The 18,283-nt window shown below is 42.0% G+C and overlaps 1 protein-coding gene across 2 annotated transcripts in view; it reads left to right on the forward strand.

Moving 5' to 3' along the window:
• The window catches only part of LOC138260744 (hemoglobin subunit beta-like), a 154,585-nt gene extending 139,148 nt beyond the window's left edge, over positions 1-15,437 (forward strand). For both annotated transcript variants that reach the window (XM_069209215.1, XM_069209216.1), the window contains one exon: positions 15,160-15,437. In XM_069209215.1, the coding sequence (XP_069065316.1) occupies positions 15,160-15,178 (19 nt within the window). In that variant the 3' untranslated portion in view covers positions 15,179-15,437. The remainder of the gene's footprint in view (positions 1-15,159) is intronic.
• The last annotated feature ends 2,846 nt before the right edge of the window (positions 15,438-18,283 follow it).

The following is an 18,283-nucleotide window of genomic DNA, read 5'->3' on the forward strand; positions in this document are numbered from 1 at the left end:
GCAACTAATTCCATAAGTAAGGGGGAGACTATGATAGGTAACTCCCTCCTGCACAGATGAAGGAATTTTAGTACATACATAACAATCTTTCGCATCCATGGTTTCCACATACTCATTTAGTAAGCGATAAAAGACATTAGTAGAGAGTTCTCCTTTTGCATTAGTCCCTTCATGCACATGTCTTGCATCCTGCTCAAATCTCTCCCATGGTGTTAGTGTAGTAGTTTCAGGTTTTGAAGTTGCGTTAATAGTCTCTTTCTCTCTCCATGGCATTCCCACAATCACTCCCACAATTATCACTGCACATACAACACCTATTATAAGACCTAACCAACCACACACCTTTCTTCCCTTATTACTATTTCTATTGTAAGCCATGTTTGTATAGAATCAGTATAGTAGATCAACAATCAACTTGAGGATAAACTTTTTTTTTTTTTTTCTGCGTATATTACAGCGTCTTCACTCACTCCAGGACCTCTTTTGTCAAATCAGGTTAGCAGCTTGTCGTAATCAGGTTTCTTCAAAAGTCAAATCCGGTTTTAGTGTCACTTCCAGTAGTTTCTAGAGTCTCTCTCTTTTCAGTTTTCAAAAATTCAAATTTAGCCAAGTTTTCCTTTGAACTCTTTCAGGTACCGTAATATTGGCCTGGTACTTCTCGATCAAATCAGAATGCTAGGAATTCTTGTTGCCATTCAGAGGTTGTAGCGTATGCCCATTCAGGACCTGTATATCTTCTATTTGCGATTCTTTTTCTTTTTAACCTTCGTTCACCTTGTTGTTCTCCTTCACTCAGTTCATCTGCTTGAGAAGTATCACTCTCTTTTATTATTGTGTCATTTGATATCTCCCTTATTTTAAGGAGTTGGTTGTCTGGCCAATTATCGCCTCTATGTGTCTTTTCTCGACGTTTTCCTTCAGGACGTTGGACAGCACCCTCTTCTTGTGATATAGTGCTTTCTCTTGACGGACCTGTAACTGGTTCTGGAGATTCTGTCACGTTTTGACTTCTCTCTACAATTTCTCCTTCTCTTTCTTCTTCCGGTTCTATGTTGGGTTCGGGTTCTAACCCGTATCCGTCTACTTCTGGGAGAACCTCTCCTTGACTTAGTTCTCCTGCTGCCTCTACTGAGATAGGCACTCTGTCACCCCTCTCGAACTCATTGATTGTTTGAGGGACAAGGCTGTTCTCAGTGGGCCCTCCTGTAGTCTCAGTTCCTTCTTGACTGTTCTCTGACCCTGAGACTTCTCCCTCTAAAGTTGCTGTGCTGGAAACTTCAAGTTCCTCTTCAACAGGACACGTTACCTTTTTTGTGTGACTGGCATGTATCCAGTTGGGAACCCCGGCACACTTTACAGCGGTAGTAGTTGTCAATATTACTTGATATGGTCCTTTCCAACGTGGTTCTAGACACGATTTTCTAACTTGCTTCTTGACAACCAACCAATCACCGGCTTGTAGAGAGTGGCCTGGATGGCCAATCGGCGGCAACGTGTTAACTTCCACCTGGTGAGAAAAAGAGCGAATCACGTCAGCCAAACCTTTGCAGTAATCCAACACCATATCATCTGTAATATTCACTAGTGCATTTGCAGGTACTGCTGGTGATCTCATAGCTCGGCCCATGAGGATTTCATTGGGGGACAGTCCCGTTTTCTTGTCTGGGGTGTTTCTCATTGACATCAGCACTAGAGGTAAGGCATTTGGCCACTTCATATTAGTTGCTGCGCACATTTTTGCCATCCTTGATTTCAAAGTACCATTCATCTGTTCTACTAATCCTGTTGCTTCAGGACGATAGCTACAATGCAGCTTTTGTTCAATGTTGAGTGCGGCACACAGAAGTTTAATCACCTCATTGTCGAAGTGTCTACCCCTATCTGATTCTATAGAAACCGGAAACCCGAATCTTGGTATCAGTTCCCTGAGTAGTAGTTGTGCAACTGTAAGACTGTCATTCCTACGTGTGGGATATGCCTCAATCCAATGACTGAAAAACACACACAATCACCAACACGTACTTCAATCCTCCACAAACAGGTATTTCGATAAAATCCATTTGCATTTTGTTGAATGGACCTCCAGCTCTCCCAATGTGGCTCAAAGTTACCACAGTTCCTTTCCCAGCATTCATCTGTTGACAGATGACGCACCTGTGGCAAGTGATTTCCGCGGCTGAATTTTGGATTAAACCAATCAATCTTAAAGGATCTGATCATGGCATCTCTTCCCAGATGTGCCTGCCCATGATAGAGCCGGGCAAACTGTGACAAAAGGCTATTTGGCAAGACTAATTTTCTTTCCTCTGAAACCCATAGATCATCGGCTCTTTGTACACATTGCATTCTTTGCCAAGAACGTTTTTCTTCCTTGCTCGCACGACCTTGTAATGTTTTTAGTTCATCTAAAGTGTCAACCACCCGTAATGCTAGGTTTAAACACGTATCATTCTCCGATTGTGGTAACAATTCCCATTGTTCCTTGAACGATATACAGTTCAATGCACAAAATCTTGCGACTTGATCTGCATAGCCGTTTCCCATAGACACAAAATCTTGTGATCTGATGTGAGCACTACACTTCACCACGGCAATTTCGAGAGGTAACTGAATGGCGTGTAACAAATCTCTTATTTGTTCACCGTTTTTCACAGGAGAACCAGAGGAGGTCATAAAAGCTCTCTGTGACCAAAGTTGGCCAAAATCATGCACAATTCCGAATCCGTATCTGCTGTCAGTATAGATAGTGACTTTCAAATTTACAGCTGCGTGGCATGCCTTAGTAAGGGCGATTAATTCTGCCACTTGTGCTAAGAACACTTTCTCGAGCCAGGAGGCTTCGACAATGCCAGTTATGGTACATACCGCGTAACCAGCTCTCAGGGTTCCTGCAGAATCTCTTAGACAGGACCCATCGACAAACATGATGCAATCATTTTCTTTCAATTGAGTGTCCTGAATATCTGGACGAGGCTTGGTGTACAACTCAGTCACCTCAAGACAATCATGTTCAAATTCTTCCCCATCTTTAATTTCAGTATTTTCATTCGGAAGCAAAGTTGCCGGGTTCAGAACAGTGCATCTTCTAAGAGTGACATTAGGCGACCCCAGTATGATCGTCTCATACTTAGTGAGACGTGCATTTGTCATGTGCTGTGTCTTAGTTCGTGTCAGCAGAATTTCAACTGAATGTGGAACCATTACTGTCAGAGGGTATCCCATGACTATGCCTTCACATTGTAAAAGGCTTTGACCAACTGCTCAAACTGCACGCAAACAACCCGGTAAGGCTGCTGCGACAGGGTCCAAGGTAGCTGAAAAATATGCTACAGGGCGATTTGCATCTCTGTGGACCTGTGGTAAGACAGACAAAGAACAAGCATCACGTTCATGACAAAACAACAGAAAAGGTTTCTCGTAGTTTGGCATTCCTAGTGCTGGTGCCCTGCACATGCATTCTCTTAACTCCAAAAATGACTCAAGTTCTTCTTTTGATAGGGTTATAGTATATGGCTCATCCTTGATTTCTTTACCTGTCAATTTTATCAAGGGTTTCGAAATGTTTGAGAAGTTGGGTATCCACTGGCAACAGTAGCCCACCATTCCCAAAAACATCCTAAAATCTCTTTTTGTTGTTGGGGGATTCATTTGCAAAACAGCTGTTATCCTTTCTTTTGATATTCTTCTGGACCCTTTCTCAATCAAATGTCCCAAGTATTTTACTTCTTTCTGACAATATTGTAACTTTCTGGGTGACACCTTGTGTCCATTCTTTCCCAGATGATTTAGTAATGCAATGGTATCGTATTTACAACTGTCTCTGGTTTTGGATGCAATTAGCAAATCATCAATGTACTGCACAAGAGTTGAATTGAAAGGCAGCACAAGAGGTTCCAAATCCTTTTTCAATATCTGATTGAAGATGGATGGTGACTCTGAGAACCCTTGAGGAATTCTGCACCAACTGTACACCTAATCCAGGAATTTGAAACTGAACAAAAATTGGCTGTCCTCATGAAGAGGTATCGAAAAGAAGGCTTGTGATAGGTCTACTACGGTAAACCACTCAGCGTCACAAGGAACTTGGAACATTATTACTGCTGGGTTAGGTACCACGGGCAACATTTTATCACAATTTAATGTATCTTTCTCAAGTCTTGCACAATTCGAACTTTTCCACAGGGCTTCTTTAAACCCATTATGGGAGAGTTACATGGAATGCTCAAGACCTCTTTCAGGACTCCCTGTCTAAGAAAGTCTGCAATTATTTGTGACACTTCAATGAGGACATCTTGGGTCATGTAATATTGTGGCACCTGTGGGAACACTGCATTCGGTTTTATCTGAACTTTGACTGGTCCCACTCCCTTTATTAATCCTACTTCTTTCCCGGTCAAATCCAACACTTTCTCTGTTACTGTTCCTTGCAGTTCGACAGGTAGATCAATCAAAGTATGCATTGGGAATAGAGTAATCAAAGGGTAGTCTTCATTTGTCCCTGTTTCTTCCTCTATAAATTGACTTTCATCTCCCTCATCGTCACTATTTGTCTGTACTTCAATCCCATCGTTGGAACAGGTAATTGAACATTTTGTTTTACAGAGTAAGTCCCTTCCCAGTAGAGATACTGGACTTGAATCACATACAACAAATCTATGTAGCCCTTGGAAGTTGCCAATTTCAACTTGTACCGGATCGGTAATCGGGTTAGTCAAATACCGATTTGCTACTCCGACCACTCGTATAGTACGCCCCGAGAGAGGCAATCTTGGGACTTCTGTACTTCGAACTGTAGAGCATGTAGCTCCTGTGTCAACCAAGAATGAAACCTTATAGCCCATCACCTTTCCCTCTACATATGGGCCTCTCTGATCCACCTCTAGGGATGCTGCAAGCCTGCACTCTTCACTGTCTGAACTATCATCTGACCAGTCCTCATTCATGCCATTTTCTCCTCGTAATGGAAACTGTTGTACAGTGTTGTTTTGATTTGTTACCTGACCTGTGACCTGTGACCTGCTGAGGAAGCATCACCTGTTGCTGTCCCATCGGAGCCATTGGTAATTGCATTTGCTGTCTAGGCACCATGGGAATCTGCTGTTGCACTGGTTGCATTTGTATTGACTGGAAATGTGGCATTTGCATCTGCTGCATGGGCTGTACCCCTTGCATTTGTACCAGATTATTCTGAAAATTCGGGTTTTGATGTCTTATTTTTAAGCCTCATGAATTTTGTAAGGTACCAACGTTAGTGCTTTGCTGAACTTCACCATCCTGCACCATATTCGGACATTCCCGTTTCCAGTGCCCCACGCCCCCGCACGCGTGACATGGTGACATCTTTTTCACTCCTTGAACATCATTTTGAATAACAACGTTATTCATGTCTAAACCGCGGTTCACAAACCCTCGACTTCGGCCTCTCGGCTGTGCCTGAAACACACCATTCATTTGCGGTTGTTGTTGTATCATCTGCTGAACTCCATTTCCCTGTATTCCAGCCTGTGCAGCCCTTATCTGCATCACCATCACCATTTCCTTCAACTTTTTCTGCTTAATCTCAATCTCATCACTACAGTACTTTGCATACTGCAATACCTCATCAATCGGTTTAGCTTGCCAACAAATCAAATGATTCTTAATCATTTGACTAACCTCCGGTCTCAATCCTTCGACGAATCTAAACACAAGGTGATTCATATCCTTTGGTTCGATAGTCTCTGTACCACTGTAATGCTTGAAAGCTTTCAACAATCTCTCGTAATGAGCATGCATTGACTCTTTAACCTCTTGAGAGGTCCGGTCGATTTTCTGCCAATCAGTAACTTTCGGCGACACCTTTTGTTTAAAAAACTCAATCACTTTATGATAATATTTCATCACCTCCTCTAAAGGTGCTCCGGTTACCTTATCTCTCGCCGGCTCCTTCGTCGGCCAATCTACCCCTCTCTTGCACTCGAGCCACAAATCAGGTGGAACAATGATCTCAAACAAGGTATTTAAGTCCTCCCAAAGACATTTTGCAAGTTTCACAAACCTGTCCGTTTGTTGATACCACTCGATCGGCTTCTCCCTCAATCTAGGATAATCATTAGTAATATCTCCTCTAGTCCATGGCACATGTACTAAAACACCACCAGCTGTCTCTCTCATAGGTAATATTTTTACCGATTCCAAATCAGGTGAGGTCCTGGCTTGACTAGACCCTGGACTATCACCCTTTCCCTTATCTCTTTTCTTTGCCCATCGGCCTTCCCATTTCTCCAATGCACCCCAAATCTGTGCACTTTGCAACAGTTCTCTCAAATGTGCCTTCATGTCTGCAGATCTCATATGTTCAAAATCTTTTGAGTCAAAATCTAATCTGTAACTTCTTTTCAAATGCTTAGTGTTTCCGATATCGATTTTGTATTTGTCTGCTAAGTTCACTAATCTCTGATGTACTTTGCCTACTTCCTTGGTAATCTTGGGGCACAAGTATCTTAGTTCTGCCTCTGTGTATGATTCCAATCTATTTACTCCCATTGTTCCTTCCACTAACTCTGCAGCTTCTGCCCCTAGTCGTACAAAGTTCAGGTATTCATCTTGTTTTTCTTTCTCAGGTTCAACTGTAGTCACTGCAGTCTTCTGTGAAGTATAAGTTTTTTCTAACCATTCCTTTAACTGTTGAACTGTAAAACCCTGCAGTGAAATGTTCCCTGCATGTATCATTGGAGAATGTGAGGTATTCGTACTCATGGTTTGCGGAGTTAAAACTCCCAATCCTGCTTGACGCATTGCTTCAAGAGGTGCTCCTACTGGACTAAGGTCCATCAAGGGTCTTGGTGGTTCATTTACTTGTTCTCCAGGGGCCATTGTCTGAGTTCCCATGGACCCTCCTCTTATCGCCTCCTGAGTCATCACTCCCTGGTCACACACCCCTGCTTTACCTTGTGCATATAATGGCACTGGGGGACCGACAGTAATGGGTAACGACATGGCGGCAGGTGTCTGACCCGGACCCAGACTTCTTGGAGCAGCAACTCCATAGGTCTGTTCCAAGGTACCCGGAACAGGTACTAACGGTGGTCCCGCTACAGGGTTATACCCTGGTATTAACTGTGGTTGTGGTTGAGACATTAATTTCGGAGTTGATTCAATCTGTATTAGCTTTGGCTTTGTGTATATCGGATCCGGCGGCACTATCAAATTCGTAGTAGTCTCAAGCACTGGGACATCAGGGTAGATTCTCTTTATCTGTGTTGGAGGCTGAAACTGTATCGGCATATCCGGTGCAGTGGGTACACTGTCACCATTCTGTGTCAAAGCTGTATCACTAGTCTTTACCGTATCAGTAACTCCCTTTTCCCAGGATCCAGACTAGTACTTGGAGCACTGTCGCTCACCGCATATGGTGGCGGGCGATCGTGTAACAATCTATCCATAAATTCCTCATCATCTGAATCATCTTCCTCTTCCCAGGATCTTTTATTTTCTTTAGATTTGCCTGATTCTTGGTCGGTTTTACAGGAGGCTTTCTTTCCCTGCGTTTCTTCTCCCTGAGTTATCGCTGGGAATAACTTCAACCCGTCTACAATACCCCGTCTCCACATTTTGCTCTCATTGTCCCACCTAGCCTCTGCATATGATTTTTCTGCCCTTCTCAGTCTTCTCTGAAACCTTTCTTGTCTATGTTTAAGAGCCATCAAATCCCAAATCGCCAAAGCCTCATACTGTGCCGGTCTTGGAGGTGGTTTCTGCGTACTTAACATCCACGTTAGATTTTCTAGTACCTTTGGGTTAAACGTCCCATGTTCTGGGAACGCTAGACACCCTTCTTTCTCTGTTAATTTGCGCCACTGTTTCATCCATAAACAAGGCGCAACACCTTTTTCTTCCATAACCGTATAGGCTGGTGTGCCCTCAGGTGGTGTAGGGTTCCCATCAGTTGCAACAATATATACATCTCCCTTTAAAGCGCTCTTGAATGCTTTGACAAAATTCATTTTTGCAATTCTCTTATTTCGTTTTAATCAGAAATGGCTTAGTTCCCAAGATACTCTTCACCTGCCTTTCTCAACCTATTGCCTCTCACGGACGGCAGCCAATCCGTGCGCGACCCCTCTCGACATCTGACCTATCTCAGCGCAGCACCACTGACGTCACACTCACACACACTGCAGCTGACAAAGTCTTGCGGCTTGTCCGCTCCTCACTGAACCCCTACAACTCACACAGACTAATGCAAATTATTGCGAGCACCTTAAAAATGACAACACAAATCTGTCGGTTTACTACAGGAAGGGTGACACATTCGCTTCAGAACTTTACAGAGATTTCACTTGAAGCCTCAGCCGCTACTCTCTCCTTATCAGTTCCCGCATACGCAAGCAGAATTCGACCCGCAAATTCTACTCTCGACTTGTCAATGTCTCCTTCTAGTGCACTTTAGAATTTGTCAAATCTCCATCGAAGGTTTCATACACACATTATAGCTCAAACTCGACTTGTCAACCACGCCCGATTGACCTATTAAACCGCACAGATTACAACATATACCACATTTATCTTCATACTCCAGAGTCTTAGACCTCGACAGGTCCGTACACAACAACCAACCACGTGGATAATTTTGAGCAACAAGCACTACATTCACATGAAGTACGCCGACTTCCCTACTCTCATACTGTGGAGTACGCCCACTCCTACTAAACAACACTAAATTTGGCCTAAATGCACACAAATGTTTTCGCAATCACCTGCAAAATGCATAAGCTGAGGCAAGCGCAGAGACCCTAACCACACACTCTATGGCACCGAGAACATTCCCAATTCATTTAGGCAGGCTCCGAGATCCCGGGAAAGCCATTGTGAACTTAGAAACCCATCATACTTCCAAATTGCATTATCACAGAAAAACAAATTAAACAATGAATCTCCGTCCTAGGGCCCCCAAGGGCCAAACCGTCGCTCTGGTACCAGAACTGCTAACGCATCCCTCTATGTCAATTCATACACATTAGGACTCGTTTTAGGCCGATGAATCTTTTGACCCAGTAGTGAGACACCGTAGAGCGAGATAGCTGATCAATATGTCAAGCAATATATCAATGATATTATCAACATATATCACCACAATATACTTCTCTTTAGACATTGATTAAACTGTTGGCGCAACCATGACCTTTCAGTCATGAATAACCACACCTTTATTGGAGTTTTGTGAATTTTATTCCCTATTGATTACAATCTAATAATAAGAGTATTAATCTCAAAACCAAGAAGCAAAAGAGCATAGTCACAATATGGCAACTGTGATAAGATTTTGACAATGTAAGATCACAAACATAAAGCACCAATGTAAGAGATACACAGATCGGAATGCATAGAACCCCATATACGTCTCAGTTCAGCACAGCACAACGTTGGTCACGTCAGTTGTGTCAGTCAAGGTGAATGCATAATCTAGCCACTAATTAGCATCAGCATGTTGGACTTCATGCAAAACAATTTAGAACACTAATTTAGAAAACATCTGACTAGGGTCTCTATCCAAAAATACAGCAGTTGGCACCTAGAAAGGAAAAGCAGATAGACGAATTACAATAGCAGTTGTCATAATTACCCTCCTCGTAATGAGTCAGCATACAGGATCAGTCTTCGTCTTCAGGACATCAGTTAGATCGCCATCAATCTATCTCATCTAAGGGACAGGGGACACTTCCCTCATAAGGAGGAAAAGTGTAAATGGGCAGTCTATGGATAAGGATGGTTTATTTCAAGTCTCAAATCACCAAACAGAGTGACAGAGTTTCTGGATGCAATCAATATCATTCCCTACCTAGTTCTCTTAAGTCTTCTGTGTCATGGGTTTTTATCCTTTTTTCGCAATACCTTCCCCCAAAATTCTATTGGATAGTCGCTATACCCCACTATCTCTAACCTATCAAATTATACATTAAGTAATACAATTGTCACCCCACCATAATTTATAACACTTTCATTGGTCTTCATAATTGACGTTTTTCGTAGGTGGCATATCCGGCGTTACTTCATTCTCTGGCACGTTCTTCGGGTCAAAAGTTCTCTTTTCCATGGTCGATTGTCCTTGGATGTTTCAAATTTTGTTGCAAAACGCATAAAACTTATACTAAACAGCTAGCATGCGGGTGAGAATAATCCTTAACTTGCAACATAAAACAAAGAAATAATACATGCTGGGTCATGGCCTTTTGCGAGTCAGCACACTGTAGAAACAGAAAAATATGCTTTAATATGCGAGTTATACAGCTAAGTTTTCAGCTCACGCTAACTTAAGACTTATGGATTCTAATATACGCAATCTTCGTAGGTGTTAACATATTCAATTAATCATAATGCAAGCAATTATTTCTTATTGTCGACATTAGTATATGTGTACAATAATTTCTTCACACCTATAAGTATGTTTAGAAAACATCCAAACGAATAATATTTTATGATTATTAGTGCAGCTTTGTTAAATATAAGCATTTCACATCTAAGGTATGTAATATTTAAACTACGCTCTCTCACTGGCAATTGTTCACCACGTCGCCCGCATCTCCATAGGTTCTGATGGTCTGTTCTGTCACTTATGAAGCAAATCTGGACTTTACGAGCCACTATTTTCCCAGCCTGTGATGTGCACAGCGGACCCTTCGTGGATTACATCCACATGGCCATGACGGTTCGCCATATGTCCCAATTTTCTTCAAGTTTCAGTTTATTTTTTCCTTTGAGCACTTTTTAGATGTAGTCATGCTCCGGAGGGGGGGGGTGGGGGTGATTCAGGTATTCTTACAGATTAGAAATGACATTCTGTCTATAAATTGTTTCTGTTCGATAGGCTGTGGTACAGAAGCCTTCTCAAATATCTTCCCTGCTTGCACTGTGACCAAGGAAATAGTAGCTCATTAACATTTTTTTGTACCCGGCATATATGATAGCTCGTTGGAAATTGTTTATTCCGGTATGCTGCACACTGGAGGTTAAGCACAATGTTGTTACCTGGAGAATTTTTAAGAATGGCACAAGAGAATGTATTGTCTGTAGGTTGGCAAAAACCCTCTAATGTATTTGGGAGAAAGTTCATTGACGGGTAGGCCTTACAATGGTCTTACACTTGCACTTTGCATCCTTTCTTATTCATCTGAATTTTATATGTATGTAAACAGAGCTTAATTTGTGAAAGATTGAATGCTGGTGCCCAAAGATGTGCTCAGAAGCCCGCAGCCAATGCTTTCAAATGTCGGTGTGCTGATTATCAAGTCTGTGCCCTCTTCAATGCACCTTATGCTTCTCTAATCCACTATGAGACACTCCTTGCTCCTATATTTCACTCTTGCAAGTTTCTGCTTTCTCTTTTTAAAATATGTTTGTGTTTCTCTTCCTCCTTATATATCCTTTGTGTGTTTTTCCCTCTCTGGAAAACTGTCTGATGCAGAAAAATAAGTGCTCGTCCTCAAAAATTATTTTACTTTTAGGAAACATTTGAGCTGGTTTAATATTATTAACTGTGAAATTGTGGGAAATACCTTATTGCCTTTGTGATGCATTGTAAATATGTCATTTGTGGTTTTTAACCAAAATAAAGATTTATATGATGATGAAAAATGAACTATTTTTCACACTGGAGCTTTTGCAAGCCTCATTCTTTGATTTTCCACATGACTTGTTCACAAGAGTGACTCAAGTTAGTAAATGCCATCGGCAGATGCTACATAATGTTAACTTAAATGTGTCACAACAAATGTTAGATTAGTTTGTTAAAAGCTGGTCTCTATGCTCTCCTTAATTACCATTCATATTTCACTGCATTTGCAGAAACAACTGATGCTGAGGAAAGAAATGGTCCCACAGGCTGTTTGTATTATACAATACAGCAATAATCAGGGTTTAGTGGGTCCCTAATTCCAAAGCCCTCGAGCATGGCTGAGCTGCTCAGCTCCAGCCAACAGTGCCTGGTAGCTGCCCTTAACTTTAACGTGAATCGAAGGACGGGTGCGCATCTGGCTCAGAATTATTTGGTTACATTATGAACTCACAGGTGACATATACAATGTTATCAGTAAATAACATAATTACATGAATCAAATTATTCTATTTATGTTTAATCAAATATCTAAATGAGAAAATGCATACTCCCAACTAAAATATACCTGCATGAGGGAATGGCTAGCTACTAGAGGGCGGCACATATTGGACATGACTTGTCTGTGCCATAATTCTCATCTTTCTTTTAAAGTTCGCCCTTGGAAGAAAGGCACATTAGTTCTTGCATGTTGTTTTCACCTACTATAGGAGTCTGGCTCTCTGTGTAGTGTGCAAAGCTAGGCACACTGTGCAAGGGGTCCAGGCAACCACACGTTTGGTTTCCAGATGTAAAAACTAGACCACCTAATGGTCTAATTTTTATGGTACCTTGGTCATGCAGTTACTCCAGTCTTGGAGAAGTGCAAAGCATTTGTTGTACTCACAGCGACAATCTTGCAACTCACACACTTAAAGGAATAACAAGACCAATTTATAAAAAAAGTTCAGATTTTTATGAAAATTTGAAGACCAAGATCATCATAATTGGTTAAGTACTTTTGAGTTGTAAATTTTTGAATTTTAATAAAAATAGTTGTTTTGTGCATAATGACCCTCTGGGGTTCTTTAGTGTTTTTTCAGTGGTCCGGTAGTTCCTTAGGAGCGATAGTTGGTACTGGGTGCCGCAGGCCAGGTTAGCTGCCTTTTCTTTGTGCAATAGGTCCACAGTTCTCGTGCGTTGGCTCTTCTTGTTGCTGGTCTTCTTCTGTCCGTCAAATCTGAGTTCTTGGTCTAGGGATTCCCATTAAATAGTGTATTTAGTGGGTGTTTTTAGGGGGAACCTGGTAGTGGCCAATGAGCCATCTACCATAGGGTGGCTACACCCACTAAGTGACCACCTCCAGTAGGCAGAGGTCACTTCCTTATATCTGATTGGCTTTTTTCTTCCATCCAAGATGGAGGAAATGAAATGGACTGGTCACCTCGCTTGCAGCACCTTGGGGGGGTGCATGCTAGGTTGGGGTTACTCCTCCTCTTCTTTGTCTAGTTATCCCACCGTTGCTCCCACCAAAAGTGGGGGTTTCCAAATGGGCTGCCATCTGTTGCTAGTAGCAGGTCTGGGGTTGAGTTTCCAGGGCGGTAAGCCCAATGAAGCTCGCCAGCAGGAAGGGGCACATTCCTGTGGGAGGGGGAATTGGCACCTCTACCCAGGAAGGGCTTTGTTCTGAATCCCAGAGGGCAGAGGCCCTCACCCCAGGGATGCAAACTTGTGTCTGGTGAAGGCAGGCTGTTTGTCACTACCATGCCAGGGTACTTAGCTCTTGCTGTTGGCACCTCTAAGGTGACCCCCTAGGTACATTTTGTAATAACTCTAACACTGATACCTGTTTGGATTTATCATTCTGAGTTGTTTGATACCAAACAACTTAGGATTCATCATGTAGCTGTGAAACTCGTACTGACCAGTGTCCAGCACATGCATTTAAAATAGCAGCTCTGTTCACTCACCACGTACAAGGTTTGGCAAGGGCACAGTGGGGGCTCATTGCTCATGCAGCTCTGCCATCACATACAGTAGAGTGCACCATGCCTTTTGCCTGGAAGGCCTGCCAGAGGGGTGATTTACCTATATTGCCTGCAGTGTGTAGTGGACAGGGCACACAGGCAGTCTTCCATGTCAAGTTTGCATTTTAGGTGTGCATCAGGACACTCAGCCTGCAGTGGCAGTGCTGGGTGCACCTGAATGCATGGTCCTAGAATGTGGCACAATCAGTGCTGTTGCCCTCAGGTGCCTACCTTTAGTACTTCCTGCCCTGGGTACCTAAGTACCATTTACTAGGGTCTTATGGTGGCAGCTAAAGGTGTTTTCGGTTGTGGGGGAAGAGATCTGACCCAGAGAACCTGGTTAGAAGGGGTCTTGGCACTAACAATTTCTAGGCTACGTTATTTACCAGGCAAAAGTGGGTGCTAATCCTGTGCAAAAGAGGCCTTTTCTCACACCTAGTACCCGTTTCACCAGATGTAGACTTAAGTGTCATAATTTAACTCTATATACAACTACTAGAAAATGGTGAATGAACAGATGACATACAGATTGTTGAACACATATTTGTCACCAAATCTTCACAAGTACCAATGAGAAACAACAATATGTGTCCTTCAAGCTACTTATCAAGAGAAACATTCCCTGCCATAATAGAGGGCAAAAAGCAACGGGAAGACAAGGACTATTTGTATTCATTTCAAGGAGGGTCCTTGTTCCCACCAGGTGTATAAGCATCAACTATTTCCCCTAAACACTGTGCCACTGATACCATATGTTTGCAAACATTGATTTAGAAGAACGTATAATCGACAAGAGTGGTGAACAAGAATCAACGTTCAGCTTTTTAAAATTCTGTACATGGTGTACCATTCGCAGTGATATAATGGTGTAAATTGTTTACATATTATGTTTTTTTGGCACAACATCGACCACCCCAGGGGAAATTCTTTGTTTTACAAAGCGAGGCTGCTTGGCTTTGCAAACGCTTGTTAAAACTTAGGAGCGTTCTGCAAGAGATGATAGAAAAGAATGAGACACTGCCTACCATGTTGACAGTGGGATGCATTATCAAGAGGTAATCATTTGATATCGTCAAAGCTACATTGAGAAAATTACTCTTCAGTGATGTATTAGCTGCCAATAAGTTGAACATGACTCAAGTTGGATACTGACTTCTTAAGTAAGATTTTGCTTCCACACTACTAATATCTGTAATAGCCAGCAGGCGATGGAGGATGCATAACTGAATGTAGAATACAGGATGAAATGAAAAAGCAATTTAAAAACCATAGCACTTCCGCATTGAAACTCTTGAATGAAATTGGCCATGCGCTAAAGTAATCTCAGAATTCCGATGAGTAGTGTGGTCACTGGCTAATGGGAAAGTCATATATATGTAGATAATGTGATATGATATGAAATCAGCTCAGGTGGTTTAAAATAGTTAAATAAATGACGCTATATACTCAATTGTAAATGTGTTATCTGCATATCTGATGGATCAGTGACAAAGAAGCAAAATGGCGACTTAACTTTTCTACTATAGCTTCTTTTGTGCTAAAATCTCGTGTTCTCTTTTGAAGGACCAACAAGATGCCTTGATGGATGTCCTGTCTAAGACGATCCCTGACTTCACGCCTGGGACGAGAGAAATCTTGTGAAACTAGCTGGAATTAGTAAATAACATCTTGATTAGGAATCGTGGTTAATCTGCAATGAAGTGTCTTCGCAAAGGAGTCAGAAGCTAAAGAATGGGCTCTAAAATAATTTGCCAATCGACCTATATAGTGTAAATGGCTTATGCGTGTCATCATTTGCGGCAAAGATTTCCGATCAATAAAAATTAATTTTGTGCATCAAATATGTGTGCCATTGCTTGATGTTCATGTCAGAAAACTGAACTACCACTGATATGGCTGTGAATTCAAATCCTTTGTTTGAATGGTCAGACAAGAAAATGAGTCCTACAGTCCCTACAATGAGCTATCAAATCTCTGTATCCAGTAAATATTTTTAAACAAAGCATATTTGAAAAATGTAGTAAAGGTTCACAGGGGCTTCTGGAGCAAATCATTCCACATAAACCTTAAAAATCAAGCATCTATATATTTTTAAGGTTATTCTCAACATATTCAGGACAACTTTCACTTTTATATAGCTTCCTGTAGAAAAGATTACAATTGCATTTCAAGTGGGAGGGGGGAAGTTACACGACAAAGAACAAGTCAAACCTACAGCTACCTTTCTTTCTGTGAGCAAAACATTATATAAAAAAATGTGTTTTTTCAACACAAATACAGTAAGAACGTAAAGAAACAGGCATAATCACGATTCCCAAACACACGTCAACAGCTTCATTGTAAGCCAATATTTTTCAGCTGGCATGTGATAATCATTAACATTGAAAAACCAAAGAATGGGATACAACTGCCACCAGAGCCGGAAAACTGTTTTATGCAACCTGACATTTCCCCAGTGGGCTGGAGCTCTTGGGGAAATACCCTTTACAACTCAGCATTTACCACGCAATGCCATTAACATGCATCTTTTACCACACAATTAAATTTACCACGCAACGCCTTTATCACTCAGGTCTTTACAACGAAATGGTAAGATATACACACAGACATACATTTTCACATACACACACACACATATGTATATATAAGAAATATATAAAATGCACACCACCACCCCAGCCATGCACAGTTTTCTCATCAATAATTATAAAGGAAATGTTGCACTGATATTATCAATGATGTCATAGCAGATGTCATGAGTGATATAATATGTGGGGTAATTAGCAGTGAATGGGGAGGGCGCCAGTTATAGTTATCTTAGTATATGAGTTATAGTTTCTTGAGATAACTCTAAAGATAACTTCTAAATTTCTGTGGTTTTGTGTGTGTAAATTGTATCTACAACATCCCTGTAATCTTTGTTTCTTTTAGGTCATTTTTTTAAATTCTATTTCCTAACTATAATGTCCCTGTAACCTTTATTTTTTTCAGTGAATTTCTATGTTTTCTTAATGTAAAGTAATATAACCTTACCATACGTTAGCCCAACCACCTCCATGAATGGCCTTTGACCGTATGCGGGTGGGGGGTTGTCCGCCCTCTGGCCAACCTTCCTGCATGCAGCCATCCCCACACAAGGGGGTTTGGCCACAAGGCCTGGCCTGCGGCCAAGCCCTGTGTCACACCCCACCAAAGACATCCAACTGGGAGTGTGTCACGCAGCTCCCCCCTTCCCCAGGGACCTGCCACATTTTTTGGAGGGGGTATGCACCCCCTACACAGGCTGCATTTGGCCCAAGGGACTCTAGCTCCCGGGGACCAATCATATTGTACATGTGGAAGGGGCAGACAGCCTCCCCTCCCTGGGCCAATTTCTGGCCCGAGGGATCCCATGCACCAAGGCCTATTTAATTAGTTATTAACTTTGGAGAGGGGCACGCAGGTACCCTCCTTGGGTCAAAATTGGTCCTGAGGACTCAATCCCCCATCACCTAACCATTATAGAGTGGATTTCCTGGAGCCCATCCAGGGAACCCACTACATGATTGTTAGGGGCCATGGTGGGGGAGCCCCAATCCCTCTGCAGCCCAAGTTGGTGCTCTGCATCCAGTGAGCATTCCTCCCAGCTTCAGGTAGCAGCAAAATTCCCCCTGCACAGGTGTACCTTAGGTAGAATAGTGCCAACTCAGTCACCCATGCACCATGGTGCAAAGGGTGTCTGTGTTGCATGCAGGAGGAGCACCTTCCTGCACAAAAACAACCCAGCAAGGCTTTTTCTTCTTTCTGTGTGTGTTGCAGAATCCTTCAAAAACTATTTCATGGATTTACACCAAATTACAAAATCCACTGTTTCTGAACCAACATCTAGCTTTCTACCAAATTTAATGTAGTTCCGTTCAGCGGTTCAGGCTGTAGTGGTGTTCAAAATCCCTACTTGAAATTGAAAGGGGAAAATGCATTTTGGAACCCCCCTTTTTCTCTGCCCAAGCTTGATGAATCACCCCAAAGCTTCCAAGACAGCATCTGACATGAGTGGCAAATTAGTTTTAAAAAGTTCATGAATATTCGTCAAACAGCACCAAAGTTATTACTAAAACAATAAAGGCTTTGTCTATGGAAACTAGGTCCTAACTACATTACCTACTGGCGACTGCCAGTAGAGGATGTGTGCATATATATATTTATAAATCCAGACTCCATGGCACTGCAAAAATGGCGACTGCCAGTAGGGGATGTGTGTGTGTATGTGTGTGTGTGTGTGTGTGTGTGTGTGTGTGTGTATATATATATATATATATATATATATCTATATATATATCCAATCAAAGCTGGCCTTTGTACAAGGAGCACTCAAACTGCTGGTGCCCGCGCTGAATGTAGGCTAAACACCCAAATAGACTTTTACAAAGAATTTACTTCCATTGCTGTATGCCGGTTGGATTCCTTATTTTGCTTTGACATATACCGATGCGACCCGGGATTCGAGTCCGGAGGTTTGGTTGCCTTAATTTGTGATTATGAGGTGGAGCACAGGAATGACAATGTGGGAAGTTTTAGACTGAGAGATAGTGGAAACGTTCAAACTTTATGAAAAGACATCCGACGTGGCATGATAAATTGGCTTTATTGACAATCACATCATGTTTTTCATGACTCCCATTTCGCTTTATGGAAACAGCATTACAGA

Source organism: Pleurodeles waltl, chromosome 10 (genome assembly GCF_031143425.1).
Source record: "Pleurodeles waltl isolate 20211129_DDA chromosome 10, aPleWal1.hap1.20221129, whole genome shotgun sequence".
NCBI lineage: Eukaryota > Metazoa > Chordata > Amphibia > Caudata > Salamandridae > Pleurodeles > Pleurodeles waltl.